At 38.4% G+C, this 18,301-nt stretch overlaps 1 protein-coding gene across 1 annotated transcript in view; it reads left to right on the top strand.

Annotated features, from left to right (window-relative positions):
• The window catches only part of PRKAR2B (protein kinase cAMP-dependent type II regulatory subunit beta), a 108,133-nt gene that overhangs the window by 64,685 nt on the left and 25,147 nt on the right, over positions 1–18,301 (top strand). The window contains exons 3-4 of the mRNA XM_061197601.1: positions 4,353–4,405; positions 11,626–11,709. Coding sequence (XP_061053584.1) covers positions 4,353–4,405; positions 11,626–11,709 — 137 coding nt within the window. The remainder of the gene's footprint in view (positions 1–4,352; positions 4,406–11,625; positions 11,710–18,301) is intronic.

Below are 18,301 nucleotides of genomic sequence, written 5' to 3'. Positions count from 1 at the left end.
AAAAAAATTCGAGGCAGCTCAGGTTATCTGGAGGCTTTGGTTTGAGGATCCATCCAGACATAGTCTTTCATCCATTCATTCCTTGTATAGATATTTACTGAACTCCTAATCTCTGTGCTTGGCCCCTTGGTGAACAAGACAAAAGGTCCTCATTTTCACTCAACCTCTCTGTCCCCATTTTTTTGGACAAATGGTGCAGGATATTTTAACAAAAAAGAACAACTTTTTATTCATTCATTCATTCTACGTGTGTTTGTTTGAGAGTGTATAATACAGGTAGACTATTGGGAGATATTTAAAAGAGACATTGTGTTTGCCTTCAAGGACTGTCAAGCTTGTTTGTTCATCAGTCAGTCATTCATTCAAAAAAATGCATTGAGCCAGGCACTGTGCCAGGTCAGTGCTAGGGAAATATAGAAATGAACAAAGCACACAGTCAGTCCCTGAAGGGCTACAGTTCCAGCCTGAAGGGGCAACAGATGGTAACATCTTTGGTAGAGTGAAGTGTGGTAGGTGATGGTAATGAGCTGTGCCCACACTCTAGGGACAATGCAAAGGGAGCACAGCAGTGGGGTATCCTGAGTTAGCCCTGTGCAGGCGAGAGGTCAACACGTGACTCTTAATCGGACTTTTTAGTTGGGGCTGGAGAGAAGGGCTGGCTCGGAGAGGAGGAGGAGACTGTGGCAGTGAAGATAAGGAGGTGTGAGCCACCATGGCTGTGCACAAAACTGCAGGTGCTGTATTTTGATTTGGGTGTAGGAGGAGGCAGTAGGTGAATTTTAATATAGTGAAACAATTGCACATCAGTGCCAAGAACTAAACCTTGTAATATTGGCACAATAAATGGTTCAATGAAATGGATAGCCCAGAAATAAACAAACAAACATGTGATAAGGTAGGTATCACAGATCAGAAGGGTGTTAAGTAATAAATAATACTGGGGCAATTGATAAGTTATTTAGAAAGAAAATAGATTCTTACTAGTGATGATTTTTAGTCAGCATTTAGGGACTTGAAACTTAGAAATTAGAGGATTAAGATTTCATTCTGTGAATTAAAACTTAAGATCAACACTAATGGGTCAAGGCTGTTTATAACAGGTTACCTTAAAGAACATAGTATCTTATCGACGCTGTCACCTCACTGAACATATAGATCCTATGACAGTGGTTGACTTCACAGGCCCCAGCCTCACAAGGGCCTCTAATTTGGTTTAGTGTTCTGCTCTTGCCCTCTTAAAAATCTTAACTTTTGAAAATGGGCGTATATTTTCATTTTGCACTGAGCCCTGCAAATTATGTATCAGTCCTGCCAGTGAGGTTGGTCAAAGATGGATACAGAAAGTTATGGAGCCAAGCTTTAGAGGTAGATGCTCTCCTGCTTTTAGGAAAGTTGCAGCAACACAGTTCAAGAGTCTGGGCCACATGAGCAGGGCCATGTGTATTGTGTATGGATGCCTTGGGCTGTCCCAGACTGATGCATTAAATAGTCAATTTATTTGACAAACTCTCTCTTCCTCCCATCTCCTTCTCACCAAGGAACCTTTTAATTGTGATTTGGCTTCTCCTGTGGTCTTCCTGCAAGGAGAGAGCTGGCTGGTAACGCTGACTCCATACTGATTCGGGAAGTTAGTTACTAAGCTGCCATTCTGGTGATATGCGTCAGTGAGGTTCTTTAATGGGAGCCTGTCCCGGGAAGAAGGTCCCCTTCTGTTAGGTTTCTGAGGCGGAATGCTGATGTCCAGGCATTGAGCTGGTGAATTCACCAAAGCCGTCAAGCACAGAACAGTGGTTAAGGACAAGGCCTTTGCATAAAAAGGAATGAGGTTCTAACACCTGCTACAACATGGATGAACCTGGAAGCCATCATGCTAAATGAAATAAGCCAGCCACAAAGGACAAATATTATATGATTCCACTTACGTGAGGTACCTAGAATAGGCAAATTCACAGAGTCTGAAAGGTTAGAGGTTACCAGGGGCGGGGGGCGGGAGGAATGGGAAGTTGTTGCTTTGTGGTTTCAGAGTTTTTGCTTAGGGTAATGAAAAGGTTTTGGATATAAGTGGTGGTGGTTATACAACATTGTGCATGTACTTAATGCCACTGAATTGTATACTTAAAAATGGCAAATTTTGTGTTATATATATTCTACCACAGGTTTTAAAAGTTAATAATGTAGTATACCAAAAAGCATTGAATGCGCGCTTTTCATGGCTGAATTGTATGGCATGTGAATTCTATCTCAATAAAGCTGCTTTCTAAAACATTAAAAAAAAGAAAAGAACAAGGCCTTTGGAGTCAGCCAGACAGCCCTAGGGTCAAGTCCTGTGGTGCTACAGGATGATGTGCGATGTTGTGTGATGTTGGCCAAGATACGTAACTGTGCCCTGTTCTTTCATCTGCCAGGTGGTGATTATGACACCTATCTTAGGGTTGTTGCGAGATTGAAGGGGAAAATATACACCAGGTCAGGGTTTCTCAACTTCAGCACTGTTGACATTTTGGACCAGGTCGTTCTTTCTTGGGGAGAGGGGGAGAGGGAGCTGTACTGTGCAGGGCGGGGTGTCTAGCAGCATCCCTGGCTTCCCCCAGCAGCTTCCTCTTAACCCCCCGCAACTGTGACGACCAAAATGTCTCCAGACATTGCCTAAATATCATGCTGTGGGGCAGAATAGGCCCTGGTTAAGAAGCACTCACTGGCCTAGGTGTATAGAGCAATGCCTGGAGAAAAGAAAGCTACCGGCAGGTTTTGTAATAATAATGACAGTCGTTGAACTAAAGATGACAATACTCCTGAGACCATCCTGAGGCCCCTGGAAAGACATTTGTCAGCCTTTCACCTGTCCTCTGCTCTTTAAATTTCTACATCCATGCCAGAATCAAGTCCACATGGATTAAAGGGTAAATGTAAAAAGGTCTACCTTTACAAAGTGAAAGAAGAGAAGTTACAGATCTGTAGATTTGCAAATAAAGAAGACTTACAAATACCAAACTCAAAAGCAATGGTACCTTTGTGATGTTTAACATTGGGTTTAAATCATATTGGGGAATTTTCTTCCCTGATGTCATTACATTAAAAACAAACAGCATGCATAATTGGTTAAAAAAAACAAAGACAAAAACAAAAAAAACTTGGTAATTATAGTTAAAAAGCAAACTGGAGGAAATTCCCTGGTGGTCCTGTGGTTAGGATTCCTCGCTCTCACTGCCATGGCCCCGGATCAATCCTTGGTTGGGGGCCTAAGATCTTGAAAGGCACATGGCATGGCCAAAAAAAAAGCAAACTGGATAAAATGATTATAAAAAATATGACGAAGTGGTATTGAGAAATTGGTATAAGTCAAAAAGAAAACCAAATACAAAAATAAATGCCTCAGACATAGGAACAAAAGAGGAAATACAGTCAGCTTACAATCATTTGAACATTGTTCAAATTCAGTAATACTTAAAAATTTAAATCTTTTTTTCATTTAAATTGGCAGAGATTTTGAGCATTGATGTCTAAGTCTGCGGTACCATTTAGAGGAGTCTCCTTACACATTTCTTATAGGACACTGGATGGGTATAATCCCATTGGGAAGAAACATGGTGATAAATATGCCTTAAAAGTTGTCATGCCTTTTAGCCCCCAAAATAACATTTGGGAATAATTCCACAGCATAATCTGAAATGTAGACAAATATTTATGCATGAAGATGTTTATTGCAAGGTTGTTTTAACAGAAGCCAGCTTCGTGTCTAGCATTAGGGGTGTGGTAAATTATAGCTTATGTAAATAATTAGCAATCCTTAAAACAATATTTACAAAATGTTTCCAATGGCATACAGAATTCTTAAGTGTTAAATGAAAAAGCAGGTTTTAAAATTGTGGATGCAGTATGAGCTCAGCTCAGAATAAAGACTGGAAAGGAATATGCAAAATATTAATAGTATTTGTTCCTGGAAGATTGAGTTATGGATAATTTATGAAAGTTACTCATAACTGCTTGATTAAATTGATCATTTCAAAGCAGACTTAGACTTTGTGTGTGTGTGTGTTCTTTCAGGTAATTTTTTGATCTTATGCATTTCTATAGCTTGGAAATGAAGGTGAAAGAGGTTAGCTATGTTTCTCTGAATAAGAGAAAGGAAGCAGTTATCAGTGTCTTAAAGTGCAGCTTTATATTGTAGTAAATTCCTTATAAATTGCAATAGCAAACTGGCTTTGGGGGGTAGACTGCTTGCCCTGGGTGAGGTGAATTAATGGTTTTTTACACCACAGCACTCTTTTTGTTCACTAATTTTTAAAGATATATTTATTGTAGCATGTTTCTTGGTGAAGGAATCTTTAAAATGTCCATTTTTATTTTTATAGTATGTGCAGAAGCTTATAATCCTGATGAAGAAGAAGATGATGCTGAGTCCAGGGTATGTAATTTACTGAATGCGTTGATTTTAAATTATACTCCCGTATTGGATAAAGAAACTAATAATAGAAAAGGTGTTAACAGGCATATAGGTTAACAGGAGGCATAATGGAATTAATTTTGACTGTTTCTTTTCCTAGTCTTATCTCTGATAGTTTACTTCTTCTTCATGTTCTGTATAATTACTTCGATCCAAAGCGTCTCTCTCTTTGGATAAGAGGAAAGATGGTTTTATTTCTCTTGCAAAAATATAGTGTGTGATGAAAAATGTTTTTAGCTATCTTTCCCAAAGTGATAATGTTATTTTTCTTAGACAAGTAAGTATTTCTAGGCAAGAAAAACGCTGGGAAAAGCCTTTTGCTCCTACTGTTTTATCACAACAGAAGCTTACTCTGAAACAACAACAAAAAATCACAGTGAAATTACATCTAAAATGTCAGTACAGCAGTTATTGTGTTTTAAAATCTATGAGTCTGATAGTTTGCTCAGAAGCTGATTTCTTGGAGGTCTTAATGTTTTTGCAAGACTTTGTCCAGTTTGGTTTGAAACAGTTTTAAAGCTGTGTCCTTTAGCTCCATTCTCCTATTATTTATTTAGTAGAAAGTAAACTCAATAGGAGATTACTGAGCCTGGAAATGGAAAGTAATCATGTACTTTTTTTTTTTTTTTTTTTTTGAGTACATACTTTGCAAAAGTTTCTTTTCTTCTATTTGGCCTTAAATAAAACAAAAATCTGTTTCTGTAGCTCTGAAAAATACTAAAGTAAGATTGAGTTTTAACATAGAAAAGCAGATACTGGATCCCTAAGTCATTACATCATTAAGCTCCCTGAAATGTAAATAAAATCCAGTGGTAGAAAGATCAGGAGCTTTAAATGACACAGAAGATTTTGGAGAAAATCCCATTTCACTCCTGTCCCCACGGGGATTCGCAGCACCAGACTTGCAGTGTTCATTTCTCAGTACTATAACTTATGTATTTTGATCAGGTCCATAAATTCCAGTCTGAAAATTATGTTGCCTTAGGATCAAGGTATCGTCTCTAATGTGTAATGTGCTGTTACCCCTCCATGTAGTCTGAAAAACCCTCCCCTCTCCTACACTTTATTTATGTATCTCGCAGAAACACTAGTGGGTGACTTTGAAGACAACGTTCTTTGTGTATAAATGTATATGATAAAACTTGGTAATTGAGATGTTCGATGAGCTGGTTTACCTTAGTAAAAATCTAAATAGAAAAGAACATTTAAAAATACATTTTGAAAACAATATACAGTATCTCATAGACTCGAAAACTGTTAGCTACCATTTGGTCCACGTGATTGGTAAAGTGGTTTGGCTGGATCACTCCAACTAATTTCTAACAGTCCTGCTGGGGAGGCTATACCAGTTAAAATTCATTTGGCTGTGGGAAAGAAACAATCACACTGAGATAAAATACAAAAGAAAACATTGGGGAATTATTGGACATATGCTTGGAAATCTTGTAGAATTCCTGAAAGTGTTAAAGAAAACCCTAGGCTGTGGCTAGCAGGCAGGAGCCAGCCCCCTCTGGGGTCCTTCCACAGCATTCGTGCAGCACCTAAGAGTATCGACATTGAAAGGGAGTCAGCTGCCCATTACTCTTAATGTGTCTCTCTCAGTTCAAAATCCCAGCTTCCCCGTGGAGAGTTTCTCACAGGCCTGACTTTGGCTGGGGGATCCCACTTATAAATGAGGGCATCCTGCAAGCCCACTCTTGGGCATATACCCAGAGAAAACTCTTAATTCAGAAAGGCACATGCACCCTTATGTTCATAGCAGCACTATTTATGACAGCCAAGGCATGGAAGCCACCTAAATGTCCACTGACAGAGGAATGGATAAAGAAGATGTGGTACATATATACAAGGGAATATTACTCAGCCATAAAAAAGAATGAAATAATGGCATTTGCAGCAACATGGATGGACCTAGAGATTATTCTATTAAGTGAAGTAAGTCAGACAGAGAAAGACAAGTATCATATGATATCACTTATATGTGGAATCTAAAAAAATGATGTAAATGAATTTATTTACAAAACAGAAATAGACTCACAGACATAGAAACAAACTTAGGGTTACCAAACGGGAAGAACAGGGGGTGGGGTGGAGATAAATTAGGAGTTTGGGATTAACATATACACACTACTATCTATATATAAAATAGATAACCAACAAGAACCTACTGTATAGCACAGGGAACTATATTCATATACTGTAATAACCTATAATGGAAAAGAATCTGAAAAAGAATATGTATATGTATATATATGTATATATAACTGAATCGCTTTGCTATATACCCAAAACTAACATAACATTGTAAATTAACCATACTTAAATTTTTTTTTAATGCTTAAATTTTAAAAAATTGTTTAAAAAATAAATAAATGAGGGCAGTTCCTAGAGAAGGAGGCATCTTTGTGGGTTGGGCATTCACCCCGAGTTGTCCCTGTAACACCCTTCAACATTAATTTTTTAAATTAATTTATTAATGATATATTAATCATTATAATGAAGTGTCATGGGTTATCCATTAGGTTGACTCTTCTCTACTAAAAACTAATTTTTTTTACATATTAAAATATTTTAAAATAAAATATTAAACATTTTAATAAATATTAAATATTAAAATATTTTAATGTTAGAATACTAAAATATTGTAATATTTTTTGTCTTAGATACTATAAGGCACTTGTACCATAGCCCTTGGAAATGATCATTACAGATTTCAAAATTTAATTGGCTCTAAACCGATACTGGAAAATGTCTGTAAGGAAAACATGAAGTGTATTTCGATAAACTAACATTTCATTTGGACATTTTGTCTTATTTCAGAGACTCTATTTATATTATCAAATCCCAAAATCTCAGAGTAGTATAAACAGATATTTATTCTTTGATATGTATTCAAAGACAATTCAAACACTTAAGACTGATTTTGGAAAACAACAAATTAGATTTTGGTTGGAATACCTTTAACAAATGAAAATGTAAGGGTTATATACATCTAGCCTGTAGAAACTGGCAGAGAAGGGCTGGTAAATTTAAGAATGGAGCATTTCTTTCTTCTGTTATTCCATGAAGTGTTTTGGGAGTGCCTTCTGCATATCTGGCCGGGTGCTGGGTACACAGTGGTGAGCACGACGGAGAAGTTCTTGCCATCTTGGAGCTTAGAGTCTAATAGCAGAAGCCCACCACAAGCTAGTAGATTAACAGTCACAAAATATGAAGTGCTAAAAGGACAGTGTAACAGGGTGTAGGAATTAAAACCAAACCAAACCCCCCAGATCAACAGCGTCCCTAATGAAATGGAATAGTTGGAGAAGGGCTCCTTGAAGTGAGACCAGAGGATGCACGTGGAGAGTGTCTTGCCAAAAGCCCAGGAGTGCATTTTGGGTTGACCCAAGCCCATCAGAGTGGGAGGAGTCGGAGGCTCTGAATAAAAGCAGGTGTGGCTGTGAGGCTGAGTGGCTGAGGTGAGGGTGGAGAATGAGTGGGGATTAATTCTCTGTGAATGTGATGGACTCCATTGAGGTTTTAATCTGGAGAATGCGGTGCTCTGATTTAAAGTTTTAAAAGATTACTTTCAGCTCTGTGTGGAGAATAGATTGGACAGGTATGAAAATATCTTGTACAGACTTCCCTTGCTTAACAAAATAGATGCACAGTGTTTCCTTTAAAGAAAACATGTAATTCAGTGTTACTTATTGTTTTTCTAATTTATTTTTGATTGAAAGACAACAGAGGTTATGGCAGGAGTTGACAGACTTTTCCTGTAAAGCTTTTTTTGGGGGGAATTTTACTATTTTCAGAGAATAAATACTTTAGGCTCTTGGGGCTGTGCTGTTTCTATCACAACTATTCAGCTCTGCTGTTATAGCAGGAAAACAGCCATAGACAACACATAAATGAACGGCTGTGGCTGTGACCCATGAAAACTTTATTTCTGGACATTTGAATTTGAATTTCATACAATTTTCATGTGTCAGGAAACATTCTTTTGATTTTTTCCCCCAATGATTAAAAAATGTAAAATCATTCTTAGCATAGGGGTCATGCAAAAAGAAATTTGGCCTTCGGGCCATGGTCTGCTGACCCTGGTTTCTAGTATGAACTCTGTGGCCAGCCTACAGCTGGGGTGAATCCCAGCTCTACAGCTTCTGAACTGTGTGACATGGAAGAAGGTACCTGGGCCAGTTAATTTTCTTACTTTTTTTCTCTTGAGAGATCACACAGTATTTGTCTTTCTCTGTCTGACTCATTTCACTTAGCATTCACCTGCTTCATGGGATCTCTTACTAGGATAAAGCTAGTAATAAAGCCCTTTAAAAATTTTTAAAGCCCTTAAAACAGTGCTTGGCACATAGTAAGTGCTACATCAATATTTGTTTAACCAATAAGATTTTTATCCTGAAATCAGAAATAAATTTTAATAAAAAACAAAGTGGCCTCTAGTATAATAAAAATCACATTTGGGCACGTTGCCGAGGCCTTAGTTATCCAGATGCAGATCTCATATGTCGGATCACACCAAATCCAACAGAAGGAAATGAGTCTCTAGAAGTAGGAGAGCGTCTTCTGAGCAGTTGGTACAGGGCAGGGGAGCCAGAGCTTCAAAGATTCACCCGATTTCTGACTGTTTGCTTTCCAGGATGCAGAGCAGGATTTTCATGGCCGGGGGTGGAGGCTGTGATAGATAACGGACTCTGGGCACTGAGGAGTGATGGCAGGGAGAGGGAAGAAAGGAAAAAGGGAAACAAAGAGGAGAGCAGTAGACAGTAGTAAGGGTGGCAGGATGGAGAAACAAGATTTGGAAATATGAATTCATAAGAGAAGTAGCTGGAGAGAGAAAGAAGAGGAAAAAGGTGGGTTTTAAAAAATTTTTTATTGACGTATAGTTGATTTACAACGTTTCAGGTGTACAGCAAAGTGATTCAATTATATATATATATATATATATAACTTTTTCAGATTCTTTTCCATTATATATATGTATATATTTTTTACATCTTTATTGGAGTATAATTGCTTTACAATGTTGTGTTAGTTTCTGCGGTATAACAAAGTGAATCAGCTATACGTATACATATATCCCCATATCCCCTCCCTCTTGCGCCTCCCTCCCACCCTCCCTATCCCACCCCTCTAGGTGGTCACAAAGCAAAAGGTGGGATTTTGTGTGAGGTGTTCATACAAAGTGAATGGGTCAGGAGAGAAAGACTTAAACTGATGACAAGGGTAAAGCAGGTACAAGCTGGTGTTAAAAATGATTTAAAAAGACAGTTTAAGTGATACAAACATTATTTAACACTGCACGAAGTGGGCAGTCTCCATTCCCAAGGGTTCAGAGAGCTGCAAAATGGGGTGGAGGGTAGGAAGCTTTTATAGGATAAAGAGTAAGGAACAAGGAAGAGAAAAACAGAAAATAAATAAGGAACAAGGAAGTAAGCGTAGAGCCCAGATTTGGCTTGGCTTTTGGGGATTGGCTGACTGGATATTCTGTGTTTCTGGCAAAGCGGGGCATTTATAGGGACACGAGAGTTATCTAAGCTTTGGTTTGCGGACGTGGCACCCCGGACAGAGGTGGCTCCATCTTGGGCCTAGGAAGTCATTTCAACATCAGCGACACATTATCCCCAACCTTTTCTCTCTGAGGATAGAGCTTCTCAGCAGGCAAACGTTTATGATTGCTTCAGTTCTAAGTTCCAGATGGCTTTTGTGAAGTGAGAAATAACTTTTTGTTTTATTGTGTTAGCCTTCCTTATTTGAAGTAGGCACGTGTGAATTTTGGTTGGCATGATTTAGTTCATATCCAAATTTTAAAAGTTTTTTGTATAGCAGTGAGTTCTTAGGCAGGAGGATCTGCTTTTTCTGGGTCCACGTGCCATCGTAGAATCTAGGTTGAGGTGAATATTGATTAGATAGGAAACAAAAGTTTGCATATCCCTTACCCTTGGAGGAAAAACTGCAGCAACGTCCACTCTCACTGGCTAATAGTATGTAGCAGTATACTGTGTATACTGCTTTTTTGTGCGTGTATAGTCTATAAGCAGTACACACATAAATAGTACACATATACTGTACATTCCCTCAGTTTTTCTTGGGCCTGATTTTCAGCCATCTGAGATGGGTTTGAAATGCCGATTTTAATTTCCCGTTGTGAGTTGTGATGTGTTCACGGGCACAAAGCTCACCGCTGCCCGATCCTGGTTGCTGTGACGGTGGGGCTCCTGCTTAGCCTCCTCTCTTGCAGTCACTCTGTGTGTGAATGTTAGAATAGGAAAAGATGGTGTATGGGTCTCCAGGAGACCAACTCGATGTCTTCTGCTTTTAGGACCATCTCTTGCCTCGCAGACTCATTTTATAGTTACACAGTACCCGCGTTCACAGAAGAATGGGCCTTTTGGGTCCAAGTCGGTGAGCCTTCTGCTGGTCAGAAGGGACTCAGGAGAGCTGGCCGCACTTGCAGAAGGCGTTCTGTTGGCCTTTACCCTCGGGAATGAAAGTTTCTGAGCAAACAGTACACTGGTTTTCTTTGAACTCGTTCTCAGATGAGCGCACCAAGACTGTTGGATTCATTCTCCCTCAGATCCATAGTCTCCTTGGTGTGACAGTGCGTGATTGCTTGCTCCCTGTGGAAAATCACTCTCCGTGGGCATAGTTATTATATATACATTGTGCATAAAAATGTATTTAACATCTAATGCAATACACAGGTAAGAATTTACTCACGTCTAGAGGCTTTATCAAGTTTTGAAGGAAAGAGCTACATCCTGAAAGAGTATTAAATTCAGTGGTAAAGAGTATGAAACAGTATTAAAGAGTATTAAGCAGAATAAAGGCAGTCTGTAGATTTTCAGCATAGCTGTTACAACATGTTGTCCGTTTGTATGTTCCTGCTGACTGGAGCCTTGGTGTCTTTAGTGATTAGCCAATGCAGACCCTTACAGAATGAACTTGCTAACCTGGGGGAAACACTCCTTTGAAAAAACTTTCAAGTACTGCATTGATGAATGTACACCACCTCCCTGAGACAAACTGTATTACTTTCCCCTATTTAGCAGGCTGGTAGTTAATGTCTAGTCACCTAAAGTGAACCTCAGCACTAACCGTTCTTCCTTCTAATATCCTGCTAGGAAATTTTATCCCATATGAATAAGGTGAGTAGACTAATTGTTTATTTGGTGTCCTTTTAGATTATACATCCAAAAACTGATGATCAAAGAAATCGATTGCAAGAAGCTTGCAAAGACATCCTGCTGTTTAAGAACCTGGATCCGGTAAGATAAAATCTCAATAGTAGCAATGGTTTTTTTTCAGTGTTCGTGTGGAGAACTGTGCAGGATCTTGGACTTCACCCTCTTTACAAGCTAACATCACCCAGGGCGATGTAAAGGCCCCACTGCAGATGTCTGCATACGCAGTGGGTTGTGTTCTAGGAGCTGGGGAGGTCGCTGCTGTCATAGCAAGGAGTGAGCGCCTGTTTGTCAGCGGAAGACTTCTCATCCCTCAAGGTTACTTGCTGCAAACACAGCCCTGAGAAGTGGCCCAGGTGAAGAGAGGTTAAGACTTTGCATTCTTCGCCCACTCAACAGGAACATGTAGGGATGTACAGGGCCCATGGGGGAATGCCTCTTTCACCAGTCAGTAATAGTCATTATTTTAATGTATGACTTTCATATTATACATATTTTTAAAGTAAAGTTTTACTTGGCTTTAAAGGTAGAGGGTTTTTTTTTCTTTGTAAAGATTTTGAAATCTCTAGTCTTTGGTATGGGGTGTATTTCTAGAGTGACCATACTGTTCAGACTTTGCCCTTCACCCTGACCTAAATGCTCTGCTTCCATCATCACGGATTATGCTTATTCACTGCTATATGGTCATTTGGGAAAGAGCCCCTGCTGCCATGTTCCCCATGTGAAACCTGAGTCAACTTTGGTAACTTACCTCGATTCTTTTTTGGTCAAACTCAACATCTTAATAGTTTTCGGATTGATGCCGTAGAGAAGAACGCATTAATCAAGACCCACTCTTTTAAGAGAGGTCTTTTTAAAAAGGCCATTTTTTATAAAGAGGAAAGTACTGCTTTATACAATATCTTCTATGCTGGGTCATATTATACCCTGAAATTATTTTTAAAAGCTCTTTGGTTTCTTATACCATTTATGTTAATGTTATATCCTCCAGGATCACAGATTATATTGTGTGACTTTGGAGATTTTGTTTTAGGGCCACATAATACAAGTTTTGTCCACTTTGATCCACGTCCTCTACTTATCACCAAGTCTGCAAAACTAGGAGCTCTAAAGAAAGGGTTGCTGGTGGTTTTATCTAACAATGGAAGAATAAGAAATGGGATTAAGATAGAAAATTTAGGAATTTCGTTTATGAATGGAAAATCTTCCTGGTAGTATTAAATAGTAGAATAAGTGACTAAAAGGAACTTGTTAAATTTTGATGGGCTTCCAAGTAATCTCAGATTTCATTTATCTAGAATGATAATGATTCTGTGAAATAAAGGACATGAAACTATGATCTCTAATGATCTCCCACCAGAATGAGACCAAATAATTATTAGTGGAAAGATACAACTTTATGTGTGTGTATAAGATGATAATTTTGCTATTGGAACTAAACTAAGTATTTAATTCTTTTGCTTCAGATACACACAGAAGACAGCTGTGAAATTAATCCTTAGTTTTATCCTTAGGGGTAAGCTTCAGCCAAGAAGGTTCTCTATTTTCAGGCCAGAGCTTTGCGTGGGAGAATTTCAGGGTCACCAAAAACAGTACTTCTCAAGCTTTAATATGCCTGTATATCATCAGAGGATCTTGTTAAAAATGCAGATTCTGGTTGAGTAGATCAGTAGTGGAGCCTGAGAGTCTGCATTTCTCACAAGGTCCCAGGTGATGGCAACGCTGTCAGCCCACAACCATACTTTGAGTAGGAAGGACCAGAGCCCAATGTGAAAATGTTCGAGGTCAGTATTTTGGTACTACCATATGTTATTTTGTTTGCATGCTTCCCTATTCAGTTCAACCGGTATTTTAGTGCTTTAGCAGTGACCGAACAGTGATATTGTGGAGTCAAACACTAAGTGATGAACAGGCATGAGTGAAATCACTGCCAGTTATAATTTCCTGGCATGCTGCCTATTCTATTCCATCCTCTAAATTAAATTGATTTTTCTTGCCATTTCAACTGTAACTCTTTTAAAGCATTGTGAAAATTTTGGTTGCATTTAAAATAATTTAAAAAAAAACTTTTCCTGGTATATTCTGGCAGGGAGCATCTTTAATTAAAATGGTTATTTTTATAAACATAGGCATTTTTTAAGCCTTTTTTTAGATTTCGCTGCTCTGATGAAGGTCTTCAATATATATATTTTAAAGGTCACAGTTCATAGGGACAAAAAAGAAAAAGCCTGTTGATGAAATTACCAAGTTCATAAGTTATCATTATTGAATGTTTCATAGGGAGGAAGTAAATATATTTAGATAGTTTCCAAAAGATCTTTTTTTGAATTTGAGCTCATACCATTTTGATTTATTTCCCTACTATCTTAAATCCTTCTAAGAATGATACAGAATATAAATAAGTAACAATTAATTCTTCTCAGCAAATAACCACCTGGAATAAGAAATTTATCCCCAAACATAGCAGATTGAAGATTTTAAGTTCATATTTTAAGCAGCTTTCTAGTTTTTTATCGTATATGTTTCTTGTCATAACCCAGATGCATTTAAATTGAATTATATATTCCACTTATATAATCTGCCTATCATATAGCAGCTCCTTTCAGGTCAGTTCCTTGACCACCCACTATGTTCCAGGGCCTGTATGAAGCGTAGGATGCCACAAAAATACTTAGACATGGTTCTTGTGCTCTTGGAACTTATCATTTAGTGAGGGATTCAAATACCCATACAAAGCAATTTGGTAAAACATGATAAATGCTGTAATACGGTCAGGGCGCTATGAGAGGATGAGGGTCTCTCAGCCCCACGTGAGAATCCAGGAAGCTGGAGAGGCCACCTGAGATGAGCCTCAGAAAATGAGTCGGAAATCGCCAGTTGAACGAAAAGCACAGAGCGCGTTAACGCTGGAGTCTAAAGTGGAAGACATCCAGTGGTGGGGCTCAGACGTGTGTGCCGTGTCAGGAAGGAGCAGCGTGGCATGCTGCACCGTAGCAGCGGACACACACTATAGACAGTAGCATTTTAAGCAGAGAAAGTAACAGTCAGGTGTGTCTGAGGTCACTGTGGTGGCAGGGTAGGGGGTGGAGTTAGAGGCGAGAGACGGATAGGTCAGGAACAAAGGAAAGGAGCTCAGTGAGGAAACCGCACCGCGATCCATGCCAGGAAATGGATCCAGGAAAGAGCCATGCTGTGGTCCAGGGAAAAGAAACACGCCCAACTGAGGAGGAGGGGGGAAGGGATGGTTTCATAAAATACTCAGGACGAGCAGAAGTTGGTACCTGCTGACTGAATGAACCGGGACCCGACAGAAATAGTCTCGGATGACCCCCAGTGTCTGGCTGCGGAGGTGGTACCTTTTCCTGAAATGGAAAAACTTGGGAGGAGGAAGGGGAAGCAGTAATTACTAACCAGCAAGAAGAACAGTGTTGGCTTTGCATCCACTATCTCACTTGACTTTCCTAAAGGCGTTGTTTAGCTTGAAAATCTAGCACCTCCTAGACCTCAGAACATTTTTCCTTGGAGTTCTGTATATTCATACATTGAGCACAGCATTTATAATTATTAACCTCTTTGAAGATATTCTTTTCATGAATATTTTAATGCTCGACTCAGTAGGCCATTTTTCTTCTGAAATATTTCTAATTTTAGGCAAACTGAAATAATCTTCTTATGCTATGTGATAGGCTCTTTCATTAATGGAGAGTAAATTGTTATTTTTTAAGGGAGTCAAAGCCCTTTTACCGAGCTCAGTCTCTAATTTACATTCTGTAGGCGAATAAGATGTGATTTCCTACAGTAGCTGTCAGTCACCAAGATAAGCCTCTGCATATTAAATATTTCCTAGTTCTTTTCACTCTGTGCATAATTATGGGGAAATTACATTTTGATTGACTAGAACAGACACCTGTCACATAGAGAAGTTCTAAAAGAAATAGTTCTGTATTTTATCAGGGATTACTTTTTCATAGATCCATGTACAAATTCTTAAACTGGATAACGTTTTAAAATGCAGCTAATTCCAAGATAACAAAAAAAAAATTTGCTATAGCACTATATGTCATCTTTTTCTCCATTTGACATTCAGGGCTAGAGCTAGCTAATCAATAAAGCTGATAGCCCCCCTCTGTCTGCTCTAAGCGAGTTGAAATATAAATAATGAGCAAAATAAAATATTAGTAAACCATTTAATCAAACTTCATAATTTTGATAGGTGACCGTATGTCGCCTGGGTTGATGAACTCCCAATTAGCACCACATCGAGAAGGCACTGTCTTACTGCTCCCCATTGGCTTCATCTTCAGCCCTGGCTGCTTGCTGTTTCACACATAGGTGCTAGAGCTCACACGGGGACCCAGGGAGGGGATGAAAGCCACGTCCTGCAAACCCATCACCATCTTTCTTCTCAAAGTTTTTCTTACCCACATAAAGATGTAATGTTATATTCTCTGTTTAAATGGAGAGTTTGGTTTTTTAATTAATTAAAAAATTTAAATCAGTATGCATATAGAATTTACAAAAATTCAAAAGGAACAAAAGAGTAGTCAGTGAAAGGAGATCTGCCTTCCGTCCCTGTCTCCCAGCAATCCAGTTTCTCAGGAGCCAAGTTCTTTTAGCACTATCATGCGTATTTTTCTAGGGTTACTCTATGTATATACAGGTATATTCTTTTTAAAATTTTGGTGGCAGCAAACTCTACACATAGAGTTCTTGCCCAGTTCTTTTTTTTTTTTCTAACAGTTTATCTGTATTTATAGAGTTTTCATATTCTTTCTTAATATTATTTTTATCAGTATTTATTTTTATAACAGTTTAAATTGGTAGCATTTATGTATTATAAAGCTAAACCGTGAAAACACATTGCATTTTGCTGTTGTCTAATGTATTAACATTGTATATACAAGAAGAGGCACCCCAAATAATATTGAAAAAGAAGAACAAAGTTGAAGGACTCACACTTGCCAATGTCAAAACTTTTACCTCAAAGCTGCAGTAATCAAAACAGTGTGTTACTGGCATAGGGATAGACATACATAACAATGGAATAGCGTTGAGAGTCGAGAAACAAACACATACATCTATGGCCATTTGATTTCAACAAAAATGCCAAGATCATTCACTGGGAAAAGAACAGTCTTTTCAATAAATGGTGCTGGGACAACTGGATATCCACACACAAAAGAACAAGGTTGGACTCCTACTTCACACCATGTACAAGAATTAACTCAAAATGGATCAAAGACCTAAATGTAAGCTGTAAAACTATAAAACTCTTAGAAGAGCTTTATAGAAGGGCCTCGTATTCAGAATACAGAAAGAACACTTAGAACTCAACCACAGAAGGACAGACAACCCAACTTTAAAATGTGCAGAGTTCTTGAATAATAGACATTTCTCCAGAGAAGATATACAGATAACCAATAAGCACATGAAAAGATTCTCAGCATGATTAGTCACTAGGGAAATACAAGTCAGAACCACAATGAAATACCACTTCACCCCCACTAGGATGGGTATCATTTTTTTAAAAAGGAAAATAACAGGTGTTGGCAAGGATGTGGAGAAATCGGAACCTGGTACATTGCTGGTGGTAAAGTAAAATGGTCCAGGCACTGTGGAAAACAGCTTGGCCGTTTCTCAAAAAGTTAAACGTAGAATTACCATATGACTCAGCAATTTCACTCCCATGTGTAGATCCAAAAGAGTTGAAACAGGTGTGCCAATAAATACTTGTATATGAATGTTCATAGTCGCACTATTCACAATAGCCAAAAGGTGGAAAGAACCCAAGTGTCCATCGACAGGTGAATGGGTAAGTAAATTGTGGTGTGTGTTGGTATATATATAGTGGAATATTACTCATCCATAAAAAGGAATGAAGTATGATATATGCTATAACATAGATGAACCTTGAAGACATTATAATGAGTGAAGTAAGCCAGACACAAAAGATCACATATTGTGTGATTCCATTATATGAAATATCCAGAATAGGTAAATCCGTAGAGACAGAAAACATATTGGTGGCTGCCAGGGCCTAGTGGGAGGGGAGAATGGGGAATGACTGCTTAATGGGTGCACGGTTTGCTTTTGCAGAAATGTTTTGAAAGTAGGTACAGGTGGTGGTTGCACAACTTTGTGGCCACTGGTCCACTTTAAAATGGTTAACTTTATGTGACATGAAATTTTACGTCATAAAAAATGTATATATAATCCATCCGAACAGGTTGATTTACTTTAGTTTTAATATTTAATGGTTAGAACACACTTTAAGGATGAGTTTGGGATTAACATATACACACTACTATATATAAAATAGATAATAACAAGGACCTACTATATAGCACAGGGAACTATATTCAATATCTTGTAATTACCTGTAAGGGAAAAAAATCTGAAATGTATATGTATAACTGTATCCATTTGCCGTACACCTGAAACTAACAACAGTGTAAATCAGCTATACTTCAATTTTTAAAAATGGTTTAAAAAAATCAACTGTTTACAGAATCGATCACTGAAGCACCTCCTCAAAATCCCTGGCTTCCAGAAAACAGTTTGAAAACCACTGAGCCCTTTTGACAGCATGTGGAAGATGGGGAGCCTGTCTTGACAGCAACAGGGAGCTCATCTCTTTGCCCTGTCACTGCTAGACAGCTGTCCTTCTTAGGCAGGT

The sequence above is a fragment of the Eubalaena glacialis genome, chromosome 8, assembly GCF_028564815.1.
Source record: "Eubalaena glacialis isolate mEubGla1 chromosome 8, mEubGla1.1.hap2.+ XY, whole genome shotgun sequence".
NCBI classification, from domain to species: Eukaryota; Metazoa; Chordata; class Mammalia; order Artiodactyla; family Balaenidae; genus Eubalaena; species Eubalaena glacialis.
This window is presented reverse-complemented; position numbering and strand designations above follow the sequence as displayed.